This window comes from Takifugu flavidus, chromosome 16, assembly GCF_003711565.1.
Source record: "Takifugu flavidus isolate HTHZ2018 chromosome 16, ASM371156v2, whole genome shotgun sequence".
Taxonomy (NCBI): Eukaryota; Metazoa; Chordata; class Actinopteri; order Tetraodontiformes; family Tetraodontidae; genus Takifugu; species Takifugu flavidus.
In genome coordinates this window covers 2,370,006-2,392,927 of record NC_079535.1, presented here as the reverse complement: position 1 = coordinate 2,392,927, position 22,922 = coordinate 2,370,006, and the positions used below count along the sequence as shown (strand labels likewise).

At 42.5% G+C, this 22,922-nt stretch overlaps 1 protein-coding gene across 2 annotated transcripts in view; it reads right to left on the bottom strand.

Moving 5' to 3' along the window:
- Nucleotides 1-22,922, bottom strand: part of alk (ALK receptor tyrosine kinase) — a 264,817-nt gene that overhangs the window by 131,940 nt on the left and 109,955 nt on the right. Inside the window, exon 3 of one of the 2 annotated variants that reach the window (XM_057058765.1) lies at nt 15,935-16,096. In XM_057058765.1, the coding sequence (XP_056914745.1) occupies nt 15,935-16,096 (162 nt within the window). The remainder of the gene's footprint in view (nt 1-15,934; nt 16,097-22,922) is intronic. The other variant, XM_057058766.1, reaches the window with a different exon arrangement.

Genomic DNA, 22,922 nt, shown 5'->3' with positions numbered 1-22,922 from the left:
TGTAAGTTCTTGCACCTCTGAACAGGTATTGTAGCCCAAACACCCATTATGACGCCATCTAATGCACCATGAATATCGTGTGTGAGGGTAATCTGACCAACGAAGGCCCCCAGAGCCCAAAAGAACCATTTTGCTGTCATCATTTGACATACTGTTGTGACTTTTCTCTTTAGTTTTCTGTCCAGCAAATGTAATGTTTCCAACAATGGGCTTTTTGAAGGGCTTCATGTGGGGGTCCTCTGGTTGTTACAGTACTCAGGGGACACTTCAGAGCTTCTTTGGTGATAACTGGCTCAGTCTTTGCTCTTTGGGCTGTTATGTCAGTAATGGTTATGCATTGTCCTGCACCTTTTTCTGGGTTTAGTTGCTCTTTTTGCAGCCTTTCCCATCATTTTGACTGAGTAACCTGCAATGTGCGTGTCTGCTAGTATTTTGACCTACCAAATATCAGAGAGCTTGACACAAATCTTGCCTTTAAAAATCCATTTCCATTATGGTTCTATGTCTTTGGGCCACTTTTAAGGCCTTTCCAAACAATCACAGCCGTTTAGGAAAATCCATGGGGCCTCTAACACAGATTGCTGTGCAACGTTTCCCGGCGCGGCCTCAACCCCAGTTAGCTCCCAAAAAAGAATGTGAGTTTATACTGGTGTTCAATTTAGTGTTTGGCATCAGCATTCAGCTCAACAGAGAATAAAGGCAGACTGAAACAATGACTAAGAGATTACCCACGGGGATTCTCTAGAAAATAGCTGCAGTTTCACACGCACACAGGCTATCTAAGATAGCCATATTTGGGAATTAATGTTAAAACAAACATGCTGCATCCCGCAAATCAACAAAGGTTTGCCTCATTTGGTCTCATATCTGCTTTTAAATAGGGAAAGATGGGTTTGAATGATTTACTACCATGCTATGAAAACGTGCTACATGATTAAAGCGGTGCGCCGATCAACGAAATGATTTGAAAATCAGGTCGCTCATTAACAAAGGGCATCATTATATGGGCTCAAGAAACAATTCAAACCATTATTAGTTACAATCATTGCGTAAAAGGGTGGGATGGCTTTATAGCAACAGAAAAGAGTTATACGGTTCATTTAAATGGGAACGATAATCTTTTAAACCTTTTCTTCAATATACAGCCTTGGTAGGAAATGAAACAGAAGGTGCATGTGCTGCTGCTTTCAAATGTATTTGCAATTTTGCAAGTGTGTTTGCCTTAAATTTAAAGACTGTGACAGCTGAATCAACCTGACGACGGAAAATAAAAATAAAGAAATATATGTACTGTTTTTTATTGTGTGTTTTACTAGCTTGTTAATGATAACATCTTTTTAAAGCCATGATCATAATAAACTGTCTTTTGTTTTAAACGTTTATGCATTCTGATGGTGTAGGTGGTGCAATAATGTGCAGGCCTAAGATGTTTGGTGGTTAAGAGCTGCTTCTAAAGAGGAAACTGCAAATATCCCAGCAGGATATAAATAAATCATATAAATTAGTCTTAAAAGTCATCCAGAAATTCATCGTCGCTCTGATGAGTGACAATGTAGCAATTTATGTCAATTACAGTGGGTTGTTAGCAGGAATCAGTATATGCTGAGTGCATCTTACCTTCATGGAAATGATGACTTTCATCCAAAAATGTGAACAAATTAGAACTTTTATTAGTATCAGTTAACAATATAAGAAAAAAGGGGGGAAAGGATCACGTAAGTGAAGATATGAAAGCTTCTCTCCTATTATAGAAACATATAAAATGAACATGCATCATCGTGTGTGGTCAAACGACCCATTTTCTTCAATAATGCTAATTATGACTGCGACTCTACAATGCAGCATATTAATAGTCAATCCGGTTACGAGTTCAGGTGTTGCTTTGCTCTACAAGACGTTCCGCTGTGTCGCTACTGCCGTTCTTAATCAATATTGAATCCAGGCTACTGGTTGAGCTCACCTGCTCCCAACACACCCCTGCCCGATATTGACAGAATACAGATGAGTGCAAACAGAACCAACAGAATCACCATAAAATGCCCTTTTGGCATTTAAAAATGCTTGATTCTTGAGAAGCTCCAAATTGCCACATTGTGAATGTGGGCCATAATGAGATGATCAGAGGTTCTGTTGGTAACAAAGACTGATAAAACCTTTATGTGGCGAGGCGTGATTGAGGGAAAACACCTTTACTGTTGCACACTATCAGTAAGGCTACACTGAAAATGGAGCTAGTAATAATGGCTTCATGGCTTGAAAAGCTAATAACACAGAAGGTCAAGGCACAAAAAAGTTGCAGTATTATGGTGGCATTTGGATGCAGCTGCTTCTCATGGCATCTTTTTTATTCCTCCCACTGCACAAGGTCATATTGGGCTTCCTGTCCTTTTACGCAAGCATCATTAGGTTCATTAGATCTCAGCGGGTTGGTCTGTGTGTGTGTGTGTGTGCTCACATGTGCGTGTGTGTGCAGGACGAAACAGAGCTAATCAAGTAGGAGGCCACCTGTATTTATCAAAACCACCTGACACTGATGCAATTAGGTGAGATGCATAGCTATGTGAGTTCATGAAATTAGGGCTGGTTCAGCAGTTGAGCTAGCACAGACGCTAAGGCTCCCATCCGCAAAGTGCGTGATGAGATTAGCATCGGTGCGCTTAGAGTTGACAGACCTCATCAGTTTATATCAGGCCCAGCAGAAGGGGCTCACTGAGAGAAAAACCATACCACCCTTACCGAGCTCCCAGTGATGGGACTATTGGCTAAGTGTGTCTACGTTAGCCTGTGTTAGTAAGTAAGTGGGAGGCCGTGTGCAGGCTAAGGGAGTGGTGTGTGTGCGTGTTCAATTTAATAAAAGCTATCAGCAATCACCCACATCTCAACCCTGTGTAGGAAGGCCAGATGCTCCGCAGGCCTCTGTGCCAGTATCATTAAGCGCAGAGCCAAATGCATTTGCAGATCCATGTTAGCGACGGTGACACCGATGGGTCAAATGGAGTGTTACAAGTAGCGGCAGCAAATGGATGACCTGTGAGTAACACTGATGACAGCGGACAGGCTGTGGATCCAGCCAGTTTACCCCATTTCAGTTATACAGGCCGCATTAATATTTGTTGGTGGAGAAAGCAGTGATGGAGGAGAACGGTGGCTAAAAACATCTGCGTTGTGCTATTTATGTCATGTACAATTATAGTAATTACAGTATTTGTTTTCTGCACAGCGAGTGCAGATTATTGATGCGATCATTTTCCTATTTTTGTTTTGAGGAGCTTGATTTGTGGGCTTTTGTTACTTTTAATTATCACAGTTTGCAGCCTTGATTAAATATAAACGAAACTGTCGGAATGACGCATTCCGATTGCTCGGCATCGGCAAAACATCAAACACACATAAATGATGCTCCGAGTCTTTAGTGGAAACACGATCCATTTTTTAAAGAAACCTCTTCTAGTTTTGTGCGTTTATTGGAGCTTGCTGCTTCAGATCAAGGCCAGGAAGACGGGCTCGGTTTCAGTCCGTGGTTGCGATGAAGGCCCTGAAAGGGAGAACCAAAAGGTGGACGGCAGGAACCGCTTCCAAGTGGTTTTTTGTGCAACAGCTTATTAGACCCTCTGTCACTGTTGCTCACAATTATGGGCAATTTTGGGTCTCCGCTGAGCTATTACACAAAACCCCACTCAGGAAAGGAGGGGGGACGTGCTCCAAACAGATATCGGAAGTCCATAATTGTAACCCAGAACCTTTGAGGTCAATCCCTCACCTAATGGCATTAAAGCAGGACTAACCAACCTCATTAAGCATCAGCCAGTTTTGAGATATTAAGCTAAACAGAAGCTTACAGAAGTTATGCAACTATTTAGCCTTGCTGAGCTGCTAATCGACAATTCCTTACGTCTTTTTAAATCTATACAAAAGTCCCCAAACATGCCGCCTCCCTCACAGAGCTAGTTCGACACAACAATGGCTGTTACGCTAGAATGCGCAAAAGCGTGCGCTTTATAAAAGCCTCATTAGCGCAGCGGCGCTCGGCGCAGATGCTCGGGGAGGATGACATCTTGGCGGCAGCCTAAAAACCGTCTCGCAAATGATCCACCATCATATCTGTCACGCTGGCAGGACGCGTCTGACGGCTCCAGCAGACGTGCAAACGGAAACACTCCCAGTTCAGCGTGTCCAAAGAGCAGCCGCCAACCCATTTATTGTCTACATCATTCCAGACTGATGTACTTGACTGTGCAGCAGGAGCCATTTCCTGCTTTTCGTCAGAACACTTGCGGTTTTTTTCTTCTTCTTCTCCTCCCACCCAAGCCAACGCTCTTAAATCAATTTGTTTTCCGCCTCATAAATTTCCCTCGATGTCTGCAATCGACTCGCTGGTGCTGGAAATTCCATCCAGAGAACAGTAAGTCATGTTATTTTATGCCAAGGAGCTTCAGGAAGACATCATTAAGCTCTTATAGAGAAGACAAGGGCCACCATTATCCATCTTCCTTAGTGTTCTTGGGCTATGACTAAACCCAGTTATCTACATTTCCCCCCAACAACAAATGAACTCATCTTCTCTCTGCGTGTCGCTTTCACAGACCAGGACAGATTAGCAGGAGCCTTTCTTAAACTCTTTGAACAGTCCGCTCCAATTTCCCATCGAGCTGCGGCTTTGCTCTTTAGGAAAGAGGAATGCGGCGGAATGGGAGACGCCGGGTTTCCACCGGGTTGACAGGAGCCCGACAGGTGTGGCGACGCTCCTACCGAGCCGACTTCTTCCCTTTAATGTGCGAACAGGAAGCAGACGTGAGGAACAGGATATGCAGCAAACGAGACTTATCAAACGCCGGGCCCAATTTTCCCTCGGCCCCTCCCTGTCGTTATCGAAGGAGATGACTTTCATCTGCATCCCTCCCCGGCTCCACATCTGCTCCGCTTGTTCTTCCGAAGCTCCTTGCAGCACTTTGCTTTTCCTTAACGCCGAGCTCCAGTAATCCTCCTTCCTTGATTATCCCCCCCCTGCATCTATCTTATTTGAATTAAAACCTAAATCACCTTAGCATTCTAGCTCCGCCACTTCCCTCTCCGTGCACCCGCTCTTTCCATCACTTGCAGAGCGACAATGAATAATAGAAGAGAGGAAATAGTGATTTAAGCTGAGTCAGCCCCCAAAAGGATGATGTTATTATTTCCTCTGGAGGATCCAATCATGGTGGAAAAGGAATGTAAATCATGTGTGACACTAAAAGAACAACTTCATTACCTCTCAGCGAACCCATTGTCTTGTTAACGGTACACACACGAGCACACTGATAACTGTACAGCTCCGTGAGTCGGAGTTATGGTCTGGTTTACGATGCTTTGTGATAGAGGAGAGGGAAAAAAAATGAAATAAAAGGCATGTTCATGTACCTGCTTGTTTGTATGAGTAAGCATGCGTTAGCATCTTTGGCAGCACAGGAGCTAGCGGCGATACGGGTCAGTTAGCGCTCTAAAAACGTTGCCAGAGTGGCTTCGACTAAACCCCACCAGCATGTGCCGGAATCCAAACGTGGGGTGTCTTTGGTGAATGTCTCACCTTCCCGCCTATCGGAGGAGGAAGAGTCCACCTGTGGAGGAGCAGCTTCTGAGGTTTTTCACTGACTTTTACCTTCAGTCAGGCAAACAAAGAGAACCAGGTCAGGAATCCTTTTATCGTCTGTTTACAGTCTTAGTTTTTCCAACAGGTGGACATTTGTGTCTTCAAAGGAGCATCCTGTGTCTTTCAGTTGTCCTACTGAGTCCCTGTGATGAGCTGCCCCCTCTCTCGTATCCGGTAAACAACGTTACTGAGCGTGTTTGGGATTTGTGACTATGGGACCAGCTAGTTTCACTCATGCGTTGTCTTGTGGCTGTGGTTTGGGCTTCCGCTCGTGTAGTCTCATAGTTTACAGCGTCGCTTTGATGTGTGCTACTGTCACTTCAGGAAAGCTGTGAAATACACACACTACTCAAATAATAAGAGATCCATGTAGCTAATGCTAAAGCTACCCGATAAATCATTATCTTCGGTATGTAAAGAAGTGAATTTTTGGTGTTTTCTTTGCAGGCCCTCCACAAGTTTGTCTTCAAAGCTGTCTTCAAATCTTTTTAAACTGTAAAAAGAAACGTATAATACAGCCATGGATGGATGCTTTAAACACAAAGCGGGTTGGTGAATTACAACAAAAGGCTATAAGTGACATTATAAGCCCAAGGCCTAAATGCTGTCTGCCGTTCAGTTCAATAAGAACTACAAGGGCATGAGTGCAAATGTAGTGCACAATTCCACAGTCCGTGGGCTGGGGGGGATCTGCTGAGAATGTGAACAAACCGGAGGATTTAGCCCATCAATACACTCCTCTGGCGCCCAGAACGGGTTTAGCCATCTGGAATCTGAATTGAAAGTGGTGAATAGAGCATCTTTTCTTAAATTTGATATCACTTTGGAGTTACTCTACATCAACATTCAAAGGATTTTTTGGCGAGGAATCAGTTTACAGAACGATAGCAGCTCTCAACTTTTTGGCCCTTTTTTATTTAAAACATCTCAACTCAACTCTTCATGAACTATTTTAAACCACTTTGTTGTAGGAAATGTGGAAAAGAGGGACTTTTGTATTGACACCATACACGGTTTAAGCTGTAACTTAATCTGTATGCTTTTATGTTATATTTGCACCTTCCATGTCTGTCTTGATACACATATTTGTTGTACGGCTTCTTACTTGTGTTGCTCTTACTTTTTGACAATGAAAATAAAGGGTTTTCTATTCTTCAGTGAGCCCCAATGTGAACACTTGTGGGTCACATGCCTTGCTCAAGCATACCTCAGTGCTGAAGGTGTTCCGACACCTTGAACCCTCAGGATTTGAACCCATCAGCTTCTCCGCCCAGTCCCCAACAGACTGAGCTAGCACCACCCATGACGAGTTAATGGTTCTATCTGGGGTTTTTTTGCACTGCGCCCTGAAGAGACCCTGCAGAGTAGAGGAATACGATTTGATCTGGACCGGATTTACTTTGTTTTGCCCTTTTATCTCAGCCATAATCTCAGCTGTAAATTGGTGTTAACCCTGTTAAACAGCAGCTTTAGTATCTGTGTGTAAATTTTGTGAATGGACTCTCACCGATGCACCAGAAAAGAGCCCCTTGTGTTAGCTTCTCCTGTGTTAATTAGCATGCAACCGTACACAGTTATAAATCTGAGCCAGCAGATTGTCAACCTTTTTTTTTAATGTCAAACGCTTCAGAGTTTCTAAATCACATTTTTTAGTCCATTTCCCAAAGCAATCTTTTACTTCACACCTCACCGTTGCACGCTGCCTCCTATCTTTCATTGTTTGATGCCGGCATTTGTATACAGGGTCCCTGGTGTGGTTTGGGTTTGTAGTTATAGAAAACCGAGATAACGGGGTTCCTCGCCACAAAATATGACAAAGAAGACGTGTCTTACTTCTATCATTTGAAGGTTTATCCGCAGAAATTGCTATTGGGTGAAAAGCAGGACCCTAATCACAAATAAGGACACTGAAGAGGCTTTGTGTCTGCTCGAGTAAACACAAACATGCATAAAGACCAGCCAGTTTTTTCTCTGATTCGAGCCCAAGACAGTTGGTTTTAGTTTAAAAAAGAAAGCGAGCAACTTCAGCAGCACCTTTTATTGTCAGAGCGGCGCTCCATGTTGATTGACACGGACCTGAGATGGTATGAAATAGTCAGGACTAAAAAGAGCGCGAGCACGCCACAAAGTACCAGCACGCCACCACGATGCACAACTCACATGGGCTTTCTGACATGGGCTTCAAAGCCCAGCAGGGGAGCCAGCGCAACAACTCTGTCCAGGAGGGAGGATGAGTCAGACCCTTACCTCGACTCTCCAAGTTCTCCATGTAAGTAGAGATGCAAGTGATGCCAGCCACAGGCGTGTGTGTGTGAGTCTGTGTGACGACAGTGTGTGGCGTTGTGAATGTGATCCCATCAAAAGAGGAGCCTGCGATGAGCGGCCACCCAAAAGAGACTAATTAAACCAAGAGGCATGGTACAGCCAAGACACCAGGAAAGACCCACCCATCCCCCAAACACTTTTCCTGACACCTTTTCATCACCTCAGGCGCTGACTTCCGGGAACTTGGTCCTCCCAAAGGCTGTTGACCTGACTTTAATGATGTTGGAGCTCAGTGCACGATCAAGCCAAGCACTGGTAATAACATGGACAAATGTAGGCCCAAGTCAGCTCATTTCAAATCAAAACACACAGAGACGGACACTCACAAGCCCTGTTGTTCGGAATCAATAGCCTGACTGATTAAATACAGAGAAATATCTTAGCAGCAGCCAGTATATGAGCGTAAAGAAGATATTGAGCCTTAATAATACAACTGATCTGAAGCAGCAGGATCAACCACCCTTCAACACCAAGGTGGGAAAAAAGTGTTCCTGGGGTCTTCAGCAAGGAATTCAGTCGTATTTGTTTGACATTCTGTTCATAATCTTATTTTTAAACTGACTTTTTGTACAATTCAAAGTGCTCTTGCCTTTTCTTTTTACCTATCATAGTAAGACTTCATTCCACACCACGGGCAAAACAAAGGCAAGAAATAGATGATCCCCAAAGACACCTGAGACACCCTTTGGAGGAAACGTCAGCTCCAGCAGACAGGAATACTAATTGGATAGTCTAGATAGTGTCTCAGAATTAGATCAAAATTAAGGTGGAGATAATGAGATATGCTACGTCTTTGTGAGGTACGAAGTAGTTGTAATTGCTCCCTTCTGTTTTATTTGTCTCTTAACTGCTGTTGAGATGAAGACACACGCGCGTGTGTGTATTCCCATGGTTGCTAACAGGTAATGATTATCCCCACAGGCTGTCTGGAACAATGGTATCCCTTATTAAAGCAGAAAAATACAGACAAAAATAAGTGATACACCATTTCTGACATTGCTGCTTTCTTTCTGGAATAACTGTAACAAATAATCCAATCATTCTACAAGAAGGCGAGTCTTCCATTCTCACAAAGAAAATCTCTTCCTTAAATTACAGCTGGGAGTGATTCTGAATGTATAGATATTTCCTTTTGTCGAAAAAAATCAAAGCAAAGGAAACACAGACCTTCGCTGACGTGGCTTTTGTGATGCATGTTAGTTATTAAGGGAACCAGGGGAGCGTTGGTTATTACAGTTATGTGGTCCTTGGATTATTTAACAAAAAGAAAAGGATCAGGACCTTAAGGTTATACTATAAAACAGGCCTCTCTTGGGTGTCAATGACGTGGGATCCTCTATGCCCAGGAAAGCTCCCAAGGTTCACCCATTGATCAAAGCAAAGAAGCAGCCTGGGCTAATCTATACTGCTCAATATCAGTGAGGCATTCAGTGGCCCGATGTCTGTCGGAGAAATGAAGGTTGAAGGGAGAAGGGGCGAGAAGAAAACCCACCCTTCACCCACTTTGCACGCAATGTTTCAAGTCTTTTCTCTATTAGCCAGTCCACAATGCTAAATGAGTTTAATTACCTGAAGTAAGAGCAGGGAATGTGTAAGCGAGGCCGCCGCCGCCACCACACTATAATTAACACTTCACTACACGACAGGGTTTGGAAGTAAATCCATGCATCAGAGTTTGAATTTGAATACCATCAGATTCATAGGATAGATTTCTTTATGCTTTTCGGAATTTGGGGTTTTAAAAAATTCGACAGGTAAAGAAACCAAAAGTGGGTACGACGTTAGATTCAGCATCAAAGGCTATTGCTAGAGCTAAAGAAGATGGAAAATACCAACAACAAAGAAATTATTTACGCACTCCGGCTGCAGATGGAAGGGTTGAGCCCCGTCTTGTGAGGCCATTTAGCTTCAGCTCCAAACCACACAGGGAGAACAAATTGCCTCTCATCCAAAGGTAATGGTTCATAATTATTAGCTCAGATAAGATGAGTTCTGGGAGAGTGAGAGAAAAAAGGCCACTGGATGGCTTTCCTGTCTGCAGCGAGTCCGTCATTGATTTGGTCAGATGTAATCTCGCTGCAGGGACGTGAAAGCAATGATGGTGTCTGAAGTTTTCCTCTGGCTCATTTAGAATCAAACTTAGAGACGTTTGTGGGGCTTTTAATAAATAAGGCTCTCCCAGCGCCTTCCTTATCAATTTTTATCGCGCGGGCTGTGCAAGGACAGAGCCAACAGTCCTCCTGAAAGAGCAGAGTAAGGAAATCCCAGGAGGCCCTCACCCTGACGCTGATGAAAGACACCCTAAAGTCTGTGGGAAGCTATTTTCAGCTGCCTGTCAGGTCAAGATTCAGCACTTTATTCCGATGTCGTTTACACTTCCCAAACAGGAGACACACTCTGAAAAGCACATCTGAAATCTATCTGGGACCATTCCTGTTGTTACTTTTGCTGCCCAAAAGCTTGATTTGGCTCCAGCACTTGGATCACACCCCTCAAAAGGCACTCGGCCTTTGAAGACCACAATTGTCAGAATGTCGGACTGTTCATCTCCCAGCGCTTTGGTTACTTTTAAGTGGATCTTTGGTTCTTGTCCTCATTTCTCACAGATATTTGCTTTCTTTTACTATTTCATCATGTTCGGTTCAGGGAGTCAGTTGTGGCCATGATCATTTTTAAAACTTGCAGAGAGAGCCATCGATTTCAATCATGAAAGTCATTTAATGCTGTAACAGTGCAACATTTGACACGTTTGCCATGGTTGATAATTTGGGATCGACTCTTTCTGCCCTTGCTAGGACTGATTATTTTCAGAATCAATACGTCAATAATGCTCTGACCCTGTTCATTTTTGACCAAAGAAAGGTGAACTGTAGCTGGTCCTTCTATATCCTCTATATCCTTCAATATACCGCAAGTTTTTGAGCTCGTCATAAAAAGTCTTTTGAGAAGGCGAGTAAGTAGTTGGCGTTTGCAATGCATCTGGCCTTAAATAATAATTCCTAGTTTTGAGCCAGCCCTAATAGTGATGCTGTTTACCACTCTTATAGAGATTAAGATTTGGATATGCTGCCCATCATCGCTATCATGGTGCAATATATATCATATAGATGACCCAGATGTGGGCGTGTCACAGAATTTGTGTTTATTAATGTTGAGTGTATGAGAAAACACACACTGACATCAATTTTCCTGTTTGGGTTTTCTTCTGTTTGGATGTTGGGCTTGATCTTATCGGATTTGACTTGTTTCTGGGGTTGAACTGGTTACCAGGTAACAGCCCAAAGATGAGTGGACTCCAGTTAAACTTGAGTCCTGATAATTAAGGGGAAAATATGACTACATTTCTCAAGATGAGACACAAACTGTTTTTTTAAAGGATGAAAGGCAAATTTGCCTACATAGGCAGTTTTGGGGTGAGTGGCATAATTAGATTAATGCTATATCTTCTCCAGCCCACTAAACATTTAATTAATTGTAATTTATACAGCGCAGCAGTCACAAATAAAAACGGTAATCATCTTCAGAGGGCTTAACAACATCAACAACCTAACTCATAAATATATATCTCTGTCACCTACCTGGTAAAGTGTGAGACTTTAATTATAACATTTTATAAGAGAGATTTAACAAATCACCGATGTTGATCCTGACCCTGCATGGGCTCTGAATTTAACGGAGAATAAAGCAACAGTTTTCCACCTCAGCCATTAGTGAAGAACTTTTAACTATTGTACATTTGGCCATTAAAATGCACACGCCTGCTCATGAAAACACCTGAGACACCAGGGGGCATTTAAAGCTATTATGCACCTGGAGCACAGCACGAGTAGTGTAGAACACCCCCGCTGCCACCAGCAGGGCTTGATTCCAACACTCTGAATATGAAATTAACCCTTGGACCTCACACTTTACATCTTTAACTTCAGATAATTGTCTGATAAAGACCAAAGTCTCTCCATCCCAATCAACCCCCCCCCCCCCCACACACACACACACACACACACATAGAGCAGAGCAGCAACAGCGTGAGAACATCATAAGGTTCCTGCTTGTGGTAATTATGGTCTTATGGTCATTATGGTAATAAAGATGCTGCTGTAGGAGAGCTGCATTTGTTTCCAGACGCAGTCAGTGCTGCAGAAAAAGCTCTGCTCGGAGAAGCAGAGCTTTTTTTTTTATTTTTTTAGCTCTGCGCAGTTTCCACCGTACATCTGCAAGCAAACCCACATCCCTCTGCAGCTCTTATGTATGCAGAATATGATTTGATGATGGTTATTACATTGTAGTGTGCCGCATTTGTGCTGTAACTTAAACTTTCAGAGCAATCCGATGCCATCTTTCTATGTCAGCTGACGATAATCCATCAGTTTCAATCTAGGGTGACAATCTAGGGTCCTTCAGCATTCAAGGGGGTGGAATGAGATTATGAAGGAGCACTAATCAAACATAGCGGTTTTGAATTCAGATTTGTCTTTGGTTTAAGTTTTAGAAAAGCAAAATGTTGTTAATAAATATGGCTATTCAACAGAGGAGAGCACAAAGCTACTTGTCAGGATCAGTTAGTGTCAAGTATCCTCTCTGTACAGGTTTTTGTCCTTGTCCTCTTCTGTCCAATCCCCTATCTAAGATCACGGTCAATCACGTAGTTTTCACAGGATAAGAATCAAATGTGAAGGATCTGGATTGCTGATGTATCAAAAGTGTGACATCGTCTATACGTCCATTTTGTAAACACTACACATTTGCAGAAAGCAGAGAGAAGCTGCACAGAAACATAGAGTTGACCAGTGCTACTTGCATCATTAAGTCTCTATGGCGCAGATTCAATGTCAATGAGTAGACGAGGAGGCTTCTAGTACCGTATATTTCTATGAATGGGCCACCGACAGAAGGAAGCACATGAGCTGAGCTGTGATTTGCTTGCCGGTAGGCTCGGAAAGCACGTGGTGAAATTGGAACCACCACTCAAATGCCCACCGTTTGGAAATAGTTTAAAGTGGAGCGTGAAGGCAGCGCTACAGCTACATGCAGCATCTGCAAAGACAAGTTGACAGACAGCAAACTAACTAAAAAGATCAGAAATCACTAACCTGGTGATGGATAAAACCTTAAGGGACTACTTGGATGTGTTCTTCCTTTTTTACTACATTGGCATTGTATCGGATCAGGACTGGTATCGTGAGATACTTCAAATCAGAAGAGTCAATCTCGGACGCTAGGTCAAAAAGATGTGACCGGGACGTCCCTCACAGCCTAATGTGTCCCACCTCTGTCTCATTGTCTCCTGCGACCTCGTATTTATAGGTTATGTTTTCTTTCCCTTCCGTCCCAGAACAGGAAGGATTTTTTTCCTTGAGTGTTTCCGAGTCTGTATTTGTCCAGTATTCTGTTTGGACCTGCAAACCTGTCTAGTGATTTTAGACCTCTGATTATCTGCCTGCTTGGTTTTTAGATTTGGACTGAACGGAGCGGCCTCTGACTCCGCACCAGTGTGGCCAAACCTTTGAGTGCTGATAAGGAGAAATGAAACGTGTGAAAGGCTTTATCAACACACACACGTCTCTTCATCATGGGTCATCACTTTCCCTTGATCTATGAAATGTCCTGAGCTGTTGTTGAGGCCTGTCGGAATGGTGTGAAACCCACTTGTTTCCAAATATTACCACTGTATTCCATCTATGGTAGAACTCTCCTGCTTTAATCGGCTCCTTCTGCTGCTATATTCTTTTGTTGGCTGATTAAGGGACCGTACAGGAGCTGATGGCGCACATGTTTCGAAACGTGCAGTTGACAATGGTGTGACATTAACTGGGTTTTCCACACAAACAGTGGCGTCATTAGGGTAAAAATAGCCAAGACGGGTATCGTTGTGGCCTCGTCACTGTTAAGTGAGGTGCTGGATCCAGTCCATCAATGAACACACACAGCATCCACTCACACCAAAGGGGCAAACTAGATGTAGAAATGCCTTGCTACGTGGCCAACTGGCGCACCGGTTTGACCACCGTGAATCGCCGTCAACAATGAAAACAGAATAACCGTGTCTTGCCTAATTGTTTTGCACATTCTGTTTTTGGCAGTGCGCATTGGTGTAAAGAAACATTGATTTAATTACTGTTTTATTTTGGTTCAAATCACCATGCACCATGCCTTGTTTTGATACCTTCTCTACTTCGGTTGTTACCATTCTACAGAGCTGACTGGTGTTCGCAATAAAATATCCAATTATTCTGACAATACACTGTCACTGTAGTTGTAAACATGAGGTTTGAGTACAGTCTACCAAAAAGAAAAGGAAGGGTAATTATCACTGCACAAGCTGACAGGCTGACTGACCTCACCTGTCTGAGGCTGTCACTTGGTACATTTCATTAACAAGTCCAAAGCAGTTGATAGCTAATGTACGTACTAATCATAGCTCCTGTAATCTGAAGATCTGTCTTCACTTCCCTTTTGTAATTAGGGAGATGCTGATTAGCCTTGAGGAAACAAATGAACCTCCCCCACTGACAGCGATCTAATGGATATCCCCTCCTGCCGGTTCAAACCAAGCTCTGCCTCTCTGCTATGTGAGAGGCAGAGGGCATCGATGCGCAATCACACCCACGCCGCCAGGAGATGCCGGAGTCAAGTACTGAAGAGAGATGACCCAAACTGAATGGACAGGGCAAAAATATCAAGTCATTTTCTGGCATTGTTTCACTTTGAAATCTCTCGGAACTGCTCTCAACAGGGGGGTGGCTCCTCTTCAGTCAATGCCATGAGTATCTGGTGCTGACTGGTTCCACATGGTTTGAGGAAAACAGCTACGTTTTCCTGGAGCTTCACCTCCCCAACTGTTAACACCACCTGTTAGGAAACCCTTCACTGTGCCCTCTCAGAAGAAAAGTCACGAATGTGTCAAATCATTCCAAGAGCACCGCTGTGATTTCCTTTGATTGAAATGTTAAATATTGTCCTTTATGTTAATTGCCTTTCCAAGGGCACTGTTGCCTCATGCTTGACTCATTAATGCTTTTGCAGGGTAGCGATGTGGACGTTTGCCCTCCTGGAGGAACCTCAGAGGAATACATTTGCTCAAACACGTGCTCGCCAGAGTGGGTGTGAAAATGCCACTAAAGACGCAGGGCATGCGTTCATTAAAATACAGCATCGTTACTGTGGAGGAGAAAACAGGAAAATGAGATCAGAGCCTGAATTCCAAATTATTTCTTAAAATATACAGCTGACATCACTGGGCGTAGGAAAGTTCAGAGGATGTGTTTCTCTTTATGGTGGATGAAAGCATGCTAAGCTAGGTTCGAATTTGTCAGCTGGTGTTGGCAACATATCAATATCAAAAGATATGCTGTTTACTATTTTCAGAGATGGACGCCTGCAGTGCATCGTTTCAGTACCATAGCGAAGGCGTTAGCGGTTCTAAAGATCACAGTATGTGAAACATTTACCCTTGCATCCCTTCCCTTTTAAATCACAAGCGACATTATTCAGAACACACAAACTGAACTCTGGCCTGAAAAATGCAACGTATATTACTGAACTCTGCGTCGCCCACCTTTAATCATGATCAACATCTATTTTTTATTCATTCGCACAGTGCTGCAGCCGGCATTTGTCCGCTGTCCAAATAAACTACATAAATAAGTCTGTTCGTCTCTCTTGAGACACCTTTTTAAGTTTTCTAATCTTATAAAAATGAAATATACTGTGGAGGATATGGGTAGTCAGTGGGTGAGAGCCTTAGTAATCAGAGGAGTTGATGAAACAGTGCAGCAACGTGCAATTTTATTTATTTTTGGTTAATATCATTGAAGTAGGAACGCAGTTTTCTGCTCCAGCCTGCTTGAAAGTGATTCTTCCATCATTATAAAAGGAGCATATAGGAAAAAGGTTGTTAAGAAAGTGAGAAAAAAATACCTTCAACGTGGTTATGAGGACATTGGTTTAAATTCAAACTCCCCTGCAACAGGAGGATGTGAGTACCTTGGTTCTTACCTTCCTCCCACCCGTGAGGACTGTCTGGCTTCTTGTGGCTTTTCTCATTTCTTTCCTCCCGCTGGTCCCCCGCAGCCACAATACTCCACGTGAACTCTGGGCTGCCCCCCTGAGAGTGCTCACAAGTGCTGCTTTCAGAACACTGGTGACCTGGGAAAAAAATAAATATGTTGACATGAAGAGAGATTGATCAGTTGACATCAAAAATGCCATTTATAGATGTGATTTGTTCTTTAACAGCAAAGTCATTTTAATTATTGCTTTACAGCAATTATTCAGAAGGGAATCTAGAATAATATCATGGGATTGTGGCTTGATTTAAATGACATGAATTTGTCAGTGGAAATTCAGCTTTTACACACATTTCAAATTCATTTTCTTTATGAAAAACACATACTGCATTGAACATACAACACATGTGCACATATATTGAGGGCGAGGTGACGGAGAATGGAGCATTTGAGTGTTTGGTACCTTGCTCAAGGGAACCTTGGCGGCGCCCTGAAGGCACCTCTCCTGCTACTAGCCCACTTTTCCAATTTTTTGCTCTGCAACCGGGATTTGAACTAAGAACCCACCCGCCTCTCAGCCCAGTCCCCTACAGACTGAGCTGCCACAAATAGGCTGCAGTAAATCTTTACCTTATCCAAAAAAGTTCCTTTCAGGTAGCTCCAGCCATACTCACATACGTGACTGCCATGAAAAAACAGCGTGACTGACGGTTGAACTCTTGCTGGTCACTGGATCTCTACTGAGTCTGCATCTCTACTGACTCGCTGCCATTAACGGCGCAAACTGGCACGGTTCCTTTATGTGTCAACAGTCAGCACGCAAGCCCGGGCGACTGTAGTACTGAAGTACACCACTTTTGAGTAGAAATGCAGAAAAAAAAGATTACATTTACCCTAAACACAAATTGAGACAAAAAAAAATTATCAGGTAAACTTGATTTCTGACAGTGTGTAGTCTTCAGTAAGTAAAGTCTTCATTACTTACTGTTCATTAGTAAGTAAAGTGTTCATTACTTACTTACTGTTCATTAGTAAGTAAAGTGTTCATTACTTACTGTTCATTAGTAAGTAAAGTGTTCATTACTTACTCACTGTTCATTACTAAGTAAACTGTTCATTTCTTACTGTTCATTACTAAGTAAACTGTTCATTTCTTACTGTTCATTAGTAAGTAATCTGTTCATTACTTACTTACTGTCGATTAGTAAGTAAACTGTCCATTACTTACTGTTCATTACTAAGTAAACTGTTCATTACTAAGTAAACTGCTCATTTCTTACTGTTCATTACTGAGTAAACTGTTCATTACTTACTGTTCATTAGTAAGTAAACTGTGCTTCATTTAACACCGTCTAATGTTTATGGCAAGTGCTTTGTTTGCTTTTGACTGCAGTTCAATTGCCAGTAAGAATTTCTTCTCTGCTGAACTGTGCACACTATATACAGTATGGATGTATGTAATATATTGCAATATGGGATATTTGGGCATAACCTTACGTCTCGGCGCTCAAAACACCAAGATTTCTTTTTGCCGTGGTTGAGAAAAGGGTCGGTTGCAACAGAGCTTAATGCTTTATTGCAGAACCAGTCCTCCGCGAAAGTACACTGGGGAAGAAAATTAAAGGCCCAGCCTCCTCCAGTCTGTCCTCCCTCAGCGCTTATCTTCGCCTCCATCGGCCCTGTTCTCCACAGTGGATAAATCTCATGCATGCACATCCCTGTGGCTTTGTAAATCACTGTTTGGTGGAAACTGGTCACTTTTAAATTACTTTTCACACTAGGTTACCAAAGGAAGCGTATAGACTACTGGACAATAATCTTCTATAGGAACAGTGTCACTGAAAATTCCAGTATAGGAAAATGCAGATATCACTTGTTGAATGAACTAGTGTCATTTTGAGCTGCGTGTGAACACATTGTGTGATTAATTTTATCAGTTCTGGATGCAGGTAAGGTCAGAGCGAGGAAAACTGGCTCGTTGCGAGTCCAGCCTGGCTACAGATAATGATGTTAGAGCGTGAAAAACCAACACGGTGGACAATAACTTGCACCAGAGGGCTGCCTTATTTTTTGTTTGGCAGGACCGCCTTCAAGAAATAGAGACCTCAAGAAAAAGGATTCAACCAAATGAATCACGCACAAATAGAACCTTTAGTTATAATAATTCAGACCAGTGAGTTTAAATTAACATCCAATTACTCACTGATGTGCTTTAGAATAAACACAAGCATACAAAGTGGGTTCCAACTAAGTGCGAACATAAATACACCTCATCAGAATATTCCAACATTGATGCAACAGAAGCAGGAAGAAACATGAGCAGAAATAGGATTTAATTCCATCTCCAACATCATTGAAACCCACACGATGAGGATATCAGGTTGTCATTCAGCACAAATTTACCAATGCAAAGTTATTCAGCTCGTCCAACTGATAAGATTTTTCATTTACAAAGCAAAACAACATTCTACTCTGGGATCTAAGGATGACTGTTTGTGACAGATCTTATCTCATCAAATGGTCCATAACTTTCATGTTTAATTCTACCAATCCATTATTTTGAAAACAGGTTGTTTTTTTTTTAATTCCAGAAGCTTCTTCCTCGCCTGAGGCGCCACTTCGTAGCATTCAACAAGACTAAGAATGTAGAGAATCCATCATCACACTAAAGACTATGACTCAAGTCTTCATTGAATACAGTCTCCGATACAGGCTGAATAAAACCTGCCTCTCATTTGACGAATCGAGTGGTAAAGATGATCACAGATTGTAAAAGCCTTGAAACATGATGCAGGAATTTCAATGACAAACGTGGCATCTGTATGTAAAAACCAAAGCTTTGCCTGTAATTATGGCAGACATCCCAACCACAGATTTCCTTAAATCCCATAGATTTTAAAGTGATTAGCATGTGGCACACTTTGAGACTCAAAGTGGAGAACAAGTTAATGAGTCCAAAATCAGCTTCATCTAATGAGGTAGCATCAAGGCTGGCCTGAAGTTAATTCAGCTCATTGTAACTGAGAGCGAGAAACACAACATTAAACTGAAAGCTTCAATAAATGCCGGCATGCAGCGTGGGTGGAATAATGCTTTGTTTTCAAGGAGTTTAAGGTTTAATATGGCCGTGTTAGTATCAGCACGATTTTTATGATAGAATGAAGAGACAAAGATAGAAATGGAGCTTCAGGAGCGCTTCCACTCACCAATCCAAGTGAAGTCCATGAATCCTTTTAGATTCAAAATAAGGACATTGAGAAACCGGTAAACTGAGGCTTGGCCTTCATTGTTTTGCTCCTATGAAATGGAACTGGCATGTGTAGCATGAATAAGCTGTATATATGCATGCATATTTTGGAGCTGCCTCCACACAAGTACGGACGAGAGACATGGCGGATCCATCATCCAGTTTCATCCAGGACCAAAGAACTGAGGAATAATTTAAACTCAGGACCAGATTTTAAATATGCCGCAGAATTATAGGTGATATATTTAAAATCTATCCATTTATCTGTCTGTCTGTCTGGCTGGATGTGCCAGAAACTCCTGCTGAGGAAGGCGCCCTGGGGGCATCCTCAGCAGATGGCCCAACAACCCCAACTGACTCTTGTCTACACTAAATGAGGTTCTCCCTCCATCTCTAGTTATCCCTTTACAGGCGAACAAAAACAAGAAAACAGTGAGGTTTCTTTGTTATAGCTTTCATCTTCGTGTAAACAGGAAGCACCAGTTTCAGTAAAACCAATGACAGGCATGCGGACTACTCCTGAAGGTAACAGTAGCGCACGTTGATTGACAACAGTTGATTGACTACCGAGCAACATAAGTGCTGTATTAGATTTGTAATGGAGTACTCTGATCAGCAGAGATGCGTTTGTTGTATTCACCAAAGACTACATCAATCCCTACCATCGCCAACTACTGGCCTGGTATGAACACTACCTGAGAAAGCCAATCTGAACCACCATCACCTAAGGGCCCATTTACACGACCACGAAAACGGCCTCAATCCAAAAAGAAGAGAGAAAAGTTTGAAAAAAAATTAAAAAGGAGGGAAAGCAGGCGCTTTAATCTCCATGGACACAGGTAGAGCTGATGTAAGTGGAAAGAGTGATGTGCGGGGACATTACTCTTTCAGATAAAGGGAGTTTCCTGTGACAACGCTGTCATGTAAACGTGGCCTTTGATGTTCTTTCATAATGTGACAATGTCATGAGCCATCATTGGGTTAAAGCACAGCTGTGTGTGAAGGCACACACTCGCTCAATATTCCCTACTCACGAGGGAGTTGGGTTTAGTGTGTTAATTAATTCACTCACTGATAAGTTGAAAATCTGCTTTAGGACACTAGCCCAGCAGGCTCTAAATGGTGTCTTAGCATAGCATAATGAAAATGTACCAGATCTATGCTGGTGCTAGGCAAGTATATTTTTTTGATTATTCATTAATAAATATAGAATCTTCACTGTTCTTTTGTGTGGTGACACCTTAATATTGGACTTGTAAATTGATAAATGATGTCGTGTCTGAAATACAACTGGGATTCTGTAAAGCAACTCGAAACAATTTTGATTGTAACAGATGCTATATAAATAAAGATTGATTGAATGATAATGGGGGTTATTGCTGGGTTAGGTAACATTGGTTGTACATTGCTTTTCCACATTGCATTATTATATAGTGCACTAAATAGGATACATTCAGACAACCCCACAATATAGGGTAGACCCTACTGGGTGCACTATTAAGGGAATATGGGGGGTTGGACAGTCAAGAGATCCTGAGTGAAGGAAGCCCATGGCCCAGATGGAGGGGATGAGGTTAGGGCATAGTCTGGAGCATCAATGTGGAAGGGTTCCACATCATCCACATCTCCAACAAAGAACAGTTTTCTATGCGATGGAACTGGAGCTTTACAGTGAAATCATAGGGGAACATAAGAACATAAAAATGAGCAGTCATAAAACTTGATTTGGGTCTTTAGATCCTTTTGTGTTTGAGGTATGTAGAGACATTGGTAATGCTTTCCAAAGCCTGGGGCCGCTGATTGGGCCTGGATCCTCTTGGGTTAGTAAGTGTGTGTGTGTGGGATTCTAAAACTCCAGCAAATTGAAACGGGGGCTCAACCCCCTAAAATGAGAGAACTAAAGCAGATAATCAAACTATTGATGGAGCAATGCATAACATCAGAATAAGCGTAGATCTTAGCCCAAGCATTTCCATTTCATTTTCTCAACCCCACAGGACCATTTGGGATTGTTTGGAACCAATCTTGCATGTCAACATTTGAATTTTCTTCCTCACGTCCTTACGTATTCCACTTCAATTTTAGACAACATTTCTGACAGAAACACATGTTAGAGTTCCGCCAAGGCTTGAAAACACTGTCAGTGTCATCCAGATCACTGCAAGTGCACATCAAGCCCGCTTTCTATGACGGCGTGGCACAATTGTCAGGCCACAGACTGAGACAGACGGCAGTCACCGGCTGTTTGTGATCAATGTTTCACACAAAAACAACCTTCTGACAGAAATATTGTGTTAAATGTAATGATAAATGAGCTTCCAGTAAACAAAATTTACACTGGATCTTCATCTTTCTCTCACTTTAAAAGGAGTTTAACAATAAAGTTATGATCTCTAGCTATTTTGTATTGTGCACAAGATCCAAAACTTAATAAATTTTTTTTTACATTGTTTACTTGGTACAGTGTCAACGACATTAAACATTTATAATGTTAAATCGGCAGATTTCACAATGTTTTTCTTGACCTCTATTTCCCTTTAGGGGGAGGTGCTGCAGAACATCTCCCCCTGCCTATCTGAACATTCAGTGCCTTGCTCAAGGGTACCTGGGCAGTGCTCTAAAGGTTTTCTGACACCTCCCTGTACTACAGAACACCTTCCATGTTTTGTCCGAACCGGGGCTCAAACCGGGAGCACTCCGTTTCTCAGCCGTCCTCCTACACAATATTTAAGTACCGGTAAGTTTAATGCAGTACTAGTTTTTTGGAGAACAGTAACTAAAAAACTGGAGCTACCGGATACATAAAAAAACACCTTTCAGGACACATCGGCATGTTGATTTAAGCAATATATTATGTCAAAAGGTGGTAGCTCAGTCTGCTTACATTGGGCCCTCAGCTGGAGACTTGTCCAGGGGTTTTCCTGCCATATGCAGCTGAGATAGGCTCCAGCACCTTCCTCGTGATTCCGAAATGGGATAAAGCGGTGAAGAAAATGAAACAAATGATCTCAGAAGAGAATAATTAAAATCACATTTACGTCTCCACCTATTTTTTTTCCCAAGCCAGATGATCGCACTTCCCTAACCTAAGATGAAACCTGAAAAAGCTAAAGGAGCCATCTATGATGTCTGAGTCACTGGAGCTGGATTGATGGCAGCGGCGTCCCGGCAGCGTGAAGCTGTCTATAAGCTTCGACGTTGCCGAGGGAGCGGAAAGATTCTAAAACAGAGAAACTCAAAACGGCCAATTACAGCTCCCACAATGCAGTTTCTAATTAAGAGAAACGATTATCATTATGTTCACTTGAATGGCGGAATTATCCGGATGACCCTCGTGTGAAAATAAAACTGCCGTGCAAAAGGCAAAGCGAAAACAAGAAATAAAGACAACAAAGGCTGCATTGTAGATTACTGGCAATCTTGTTTGGAAGAATTAATCGCAGCACACAGCTTGGATGGAACTAATTGACCAAGAGGATGTGCTTCCTTTAGCGCCAGCGAATGAATTCCCTGCACGGTATAAAAAGTATGGGCTGCCGGAAATGTTGCTTCTATTCACAGATGATTTTTGTTGGTGGTTCTGGCAGGCGAGCAGTCTTGTTAATGAGCATGATCATAACATGTGACCCCGACCTCATTCATCACACAGAGCACAAATTAAGTCGCGGTTCGCCTCCCACGGCCGAAGGTCACAGAAACAGGCCCCAACATCCGCGAT